The sequence below is a fragment of the Cyprinodon variegatus genome, unplaced genomic scaffold (genome assembly GCF_000732505.1).
Source record: "Cyprinodon variegatus isolate N-32 unplaced genomic scaffold, C_variegatus-1.0 Scaffold1481, whole genome shotgun sequence".
In the NCBI taxonomy this organism is placed as follows: domain Eukaryota; kingdom Metazoa; phylum Chordata; class Actinopteri; order Cyprinodontiformes; family Cyprinodontidae; genus Cyprinodon; species Cyprinodon variegatus.
In genome coordinates, this window is record NW_015151934.1 from 56,273 (window position 1) to 61,361 (window position 5,089).

The 5,089-nt window shown below is 48.4% G+C and overlaps 1 protein-coding gene across 24 annotated transcripts in view; it reads right to left on the bottom strand.

The window, feature by feature from the left end:
- Positions 1-5,089, bottom strand: part of LOC107103578 (ankyrin-2-like) — a 73,169-nt gene that overhangs the window by 42,780 nt on the left and 25,300 nt on the right. For all 24 annotated transcript variants that reach the window (XM_015403325.1, XM_015403328.1, XM_015403347.1 and 21 more), the window contains 8 exons: positions 4,379-4,477; positions 4,123-4,221; positions 2,944-3,141; positions 2,759-2,857; positions 2,274-2,372; positions 2,100-2,198; positions 1,148-1,246; positions 641-713 (listed from right to left, as the gene is read on the bottom strand). In XM_015403325.1, the coding sequence (XP_015258811.1) occupies positions 641-713; positions 1,148-1,246; positions 2,100-2,198; positions 2,274-2,372; positions 2,759-2,857; positions 2,944-3,141; positions 4,123-4,221; positions 4,379-4,477 (865 nt within the window). The remainder of the gene's footprint in view (positions 1-640; positions 714-1,147; positions 1,247-2,099; positions 2,199-2,273; positions 2,373-2,758; positions 2,858-2,943; positions 3,142-4,122; positions 4,222-4,378; positions 4,478-5,089) is intronic.

Below are 5,089 nucleotides of genomic sequence, written 5' to 3' on the forward strand. Positions count from 1 at the left end.
TTCCAGACAATCTACGGCCGTGCTTCAGACAGTCTACGGCCATGATTCAGATACTCTACGGCCTTGTTTCAGCTGGAGGCATCTCATGAATCTTCCTTCACATCGTTGGACTAGCCTAGCCTTAGCAGGACAGGCTGCAGAGTGAAGCTGCAGGCTATGAGGGAGATGAACTGGACCAGAGGTCAGGATCTGCCCTAAAGCAAGATGGCCGCTGAGCAGAACCAAGGAGAGACCTACTGAGGTACGAGTCAGCAGTTCTCCTGCCCACAGAAAACTGGTTTCCTGGAGAAGCAAGAGGGTGAGAGGGCAGAGCAGACGTCAGACTATCATCCACAGGAAGCTGAGACGGGATACAGAGCGCCCCAGCTAGACTACTGGGAACACTGGGAGTGGAGACTGGGAGGGAGAATGAAAGGAAGACTGGGAGGGCGACGGGCAGACGGGTTAGGTGGTCCAAAGAAAGAACTGATCTGATTGAAATCTCTAAGAGGTGGAACAGGCCAGTCTGAAATGTTCTACCACCTTGATAACCAAACAGGAACATTCCTGGATACTGAGCTGATGAGCTCTATGATGGCAGCAGAAGATCCTCCTCCTGAGGACATGACTGCTTCTGATACAGGAAGACCAAGAGACGTACCTTCCTCATCCGACACGTCCAGGACTTCAGTCATGGTCTCAGGAACATTCAGCTTGTGTTTCTCCGTCACCGTCTGTCCAGAGGAAGGAGACACGTCACAATAGGTTCAATACAGCAGATACTGGTGGGAATGTGAGCAGGAATGACCCTATCCTGGGAGCAGGAAGCTGGGGGCAGTGGGCGGAGTCACGGAGATGATGGAGAAAGATAGAGACTCGCTGTTTTCCATCCAATCAGCCTCTGGGACTCTTTCTGTTATTTTTCTTAGAGCGGAATTAAAGACATTGCCAAAGCTGATCTAAAAATAAAATCTATTTCTTAAAAGTCAGGTAATTGCCACAGTTTGAGTAGCAAATAATTAGGACAAGCTACCAATAAAATTATTGTCTTTACCCTGAAAAGCAGGAGAAATCCTAGTAAAGATTGTCAGGATCTGAGGAGGGTCTCTACTAGGTGCTAACGCCCTCTGTGTTTAGCTATCATCCAGCTCCTTTTTTCCTGGCGTACCGTAGTCGTGGTGATGATCTCCTCAGTGACGACCCGCAGCGTGTCCACCACCGATATGTAGCCTAGCCTCCTGGCGATACCCAGAGCAGTGTTACCATTCTGGAGAAGGAGACATGGAATCAGAAGGTTCTTCTCAAACATAGAAGATAGCACTGGTATAAGCTAGCATGGGATGGTATAAGCTAGCATGGGATGGTATAAGGTAGCATGGGATGGTATATGCTACCATGGGATGGTATAAGCTAGCATGGGATGGTATGAGCTAGCATTGGATGGTATGAGCTAGCATGGGATGGTATAAGCTAGCATGGGATGGTATAAGGTAGCATTGGTGGATATCAGCTAGCATGGGTTGGTATGACCTAGCATGGTTGATATGAGCTAGGATGGGTTGATATGAGCTAGCGTGGGTTGGTATGAGCTAGCATGGGTTCATATGAGCTAGGATAGGTTGATATGAGCTAGCATGGGTTCATATGAGCTAGGATAGGTTGATATGAGCTAGCATGGGTTCATATGAGCTAGGATAGGTTGATATGAGCTAGGTTGGGTTAATATGAGCTAGCGTGGGTTCGTATGAGCTGGCATGGGTTGAAATGAGCTAGCATGGGTTAATATGAGCTAGCGTGGGTTGGTATGAGCTAGCATGGGCTGATATGAGCAAAAAAAGGTTAGTATGAGCTCATGTTGTTTAGAGTGAGCTAACATTGTTTAGAATGAGCTAACACGGGTTAGAATGAGCTAACGTTTGGTAGAATGAGCTACGCTGGTCAGAATGAGCTAACGTTGGTTAGAATGATCTATCGTCAGTTCGAATGAGCTAATGTCGGTTAGAATGAGCGAACGTCGGTTGGTGTAAGCTACCATCGGTTAGACTGAGCTAATGTTTGTTAGACAGAGCTAACATGGGTTGGTGTGAGCTAACGTTTAGTTTCCGAGTGTGTTTACGAACCACAGTGATGGCATTAGGTTTGGCACCGTACTGCAGCAGGACATTGATGATGTGTGTGTTTCCTTGCTGGGCAGCTTGATGTAAAGGAGTGTATCCGCTCTGAGGAGAGAAACGGAGATGAGTCAGGAACTAGCGAAGCTGAGAGCTCTGCGTTAGCTTCAGGAAAGAGGCTACCTTGGTCTTTGCATTGACACTGGCTCCGTTCTGAAGAAGGAAGTTCACCATCTTGGCATTGCCGTAGTGACACGCTACGATTAGAGGCGTGTAGCCCAGCTGGAAAAAAAAACACAAATTAATGAGAGACAACATGCAAACATCCAAAAAAAACATTTTCATACAATTTTCATTAATCACTGTCATTTCTACGACTGTTTATACCAACAGGTTCATTTGGTGGAGGCTTTCTTTCTATTCATGTTCAGGTGAATTTAGTTAGTTTGGAAATTAGTGTTTGGTTTGGTTGATGTTAAATCAATCAATCAATCATTCATTCATGTTGAACGTAGAGACCTATTTTTGAAGAACAAAGTGATCAGACCATAACTAGTTATGGTGAGAATCCAAAAATATCACGTAGACCCAAACCAGGTTAGGGAGCTCCAGGCTCTACAGGATGAAGTTGGTGGACAAAAGAGGAGTGACGGACTGGATGGTCATACCTTAGTCTGGTGGTCCAGGTTGGCGCCGTTCTTGGCAAGGATCTCGGCCACAGACACTCTGTCTTCTTGGGCTGCCAGATGGAGGGCGGTGAGGCCGCTCTGCTCCAGGAAACAAAGCAGTAACATCAACTCTTGATGGGCTAGGAGGGTGTAGCGATGCCTTACCCACGGCTTTGGCTCTGTACCTTGGTGGGGACGTTGATCTGGGCTCCCTTGGTGATCAGCAGGACTGCCATGTCTGCGTGACCCTCCTGGGAGGCCAGGTGGAGCGGAGTCACCCCCTGCTTGGTCAGGATGTTGGTCTCTGCTCCGTACTGCAGCAGCACCGTGGCGATGTCCATCTGGTTCTTCTTAGCCGCGATGTGCAGAGGAGTGTAGCCATTCTGGGTGATGGGGGCAGAGGTTGGGGTTAGCGCTGAATGCTAGCAGCCAGTGTCCTGAGCCGACCCGAAGAACAGCATCATCAGGACCAGAGATCTAAAGCTACACTGGGGTCAGTGGAAGGGTCAGAGATGAAGCTGCCAAAGGGTCAGTCTGGCGTGTTTAGTAAACCAAGCCTCATCATCACTGCTGACACACTGCTTTAGAACCAGAGAGCAGAACCACCACATTCAGATCAGCTCAAAAAAGTTACGACTTCAGTCTTAAAGTCGTCGAGAAGCGGCTGTTCAAACCGTTTCATTTCTGAATTCTCCCAAGTAGTGCCCAACTTTACATGAGTGAATAAAGTGAATGTGATTGGTCAATTATGAAGGGGGCGGGATTGTTGTGGAAGGTTTGCGAGCATGTTTGGTTGTGGCCGGTTTGTCGGAAGCATCTTGCTAACCAGTTAGCAACTTAGTGCTAGCAGGTTCCCAATGGGAAATTCCATTGGGACCAAGTAGCACTAAATTGGTGACTTAGAAACGACGCTGTCAAGGAACGCTATGGACAGCGGAAACATGCAAGAGGAGGAGAGTTTAGTGTCGGAGGTCGTGGATGAGTCTCCTCCGTCATCCATTTTTTATTTAGAGGAGGAAAGCGGGGACGAAGATGTTGTGGAAGAGGACGCCAGGGCGGCAGAAGCTTGGTTTGGTGTAGAAGGCTTCCAGCCGTACATGTTTGAGCCCTTGCCTCGCAACGCTGCCAGTTCTGTTAGCTCTACGCCTGCCGAAGACACCTCAGCAAGTCGGCCTCAGCAGATGGCCGCTCACACTGAGCCTGGTTCTGCTGGAGGTTTCTTCCTGTTCAAAGGGAGTTTTTCCTCTCCACTATCGCTACAAGCATGCTTAGTGTGAGGGATTCTAGATGTTTCACTGCATTAAACCAGAGAAGAAAGCAAAGTGATCCTTCCTGTTCCTGAAGGAGGCGCTGCAGATCCTCACCTTGGCCATAGTGTGGGGAGAAGCTCCTCTGTCCAAAAGCAGCAGCGCCACCTTTTGGTTGTCGTAGTGAGCTGCAACGTGGAGAGGAGTGAGGCCGTTCTGCAGGGGAGGAAGGCTGAGGGTTAGACAGCAGCTAGGGAAGCAGCATGGAGTCTGTTAGCTGCGGGGGGGGGGACTGCCTTCTTCATGCTTCTGATGCATTTAGCACAGCAGCTAACCCCATCAGCGCCCAGGTAGAGAGACGCCGCAGGTTTACCTTCCCAGCAGAGTCAGGAGGCGCGCAGCGCTGCAGCAGCAGCTGGGCTACGTCCAGGTTCCCATACTTGGCAGCGACATGCAGGGGGGTGAACCCTTTCTGCAGAGAGGAGAGAAACAGGCTGAGCAACATAGAAAAGAACAGAACACTCACTGCAGAAACATCTATTATAGAGTTAAAATCAGCAGGTCTGAATACAGGAAACCATCAACCAGTAAAGATCAGGAGACATTCACAATGATAATCCGTTACTTTAACAGAATTAACGCTGGAATAAAGTTAGCTTTTTATGCATCCATGTTATTGGATTGAATTTTTAAATAGAAAAATTAAAAAATTAGAAAATTTTTCCATTTCAAAATCTAAAGTCAACTCCTGAACTGAGCGTTTCTTATTTTTTGTTCTTTTTTCTGTCTTCTTTCTGTGGGGGCGGAGCACTGCGGGGGGAGGCGGAGCGCTGCGGGGGGAGGCGGAGTGCTGCAAGGCGGAGCGCTGATGGAGGATGTGGGATTTCGTGGTAACATGAGAAGCAGAGCAAGTGACGTTTAGACACTGTCGTCAGACAACATGCGGTAATTTATAAATGTTTTAAATCAGTTTGGATCTGAATTAGCCAGCAGGTGGATCTGGATCCGGATTAGCCAGCAGGTGGATCTGGATCCGGATTAGCCAGCAGGTGGATCTGGATCCGGATTGGCCAGCAGGTGGATC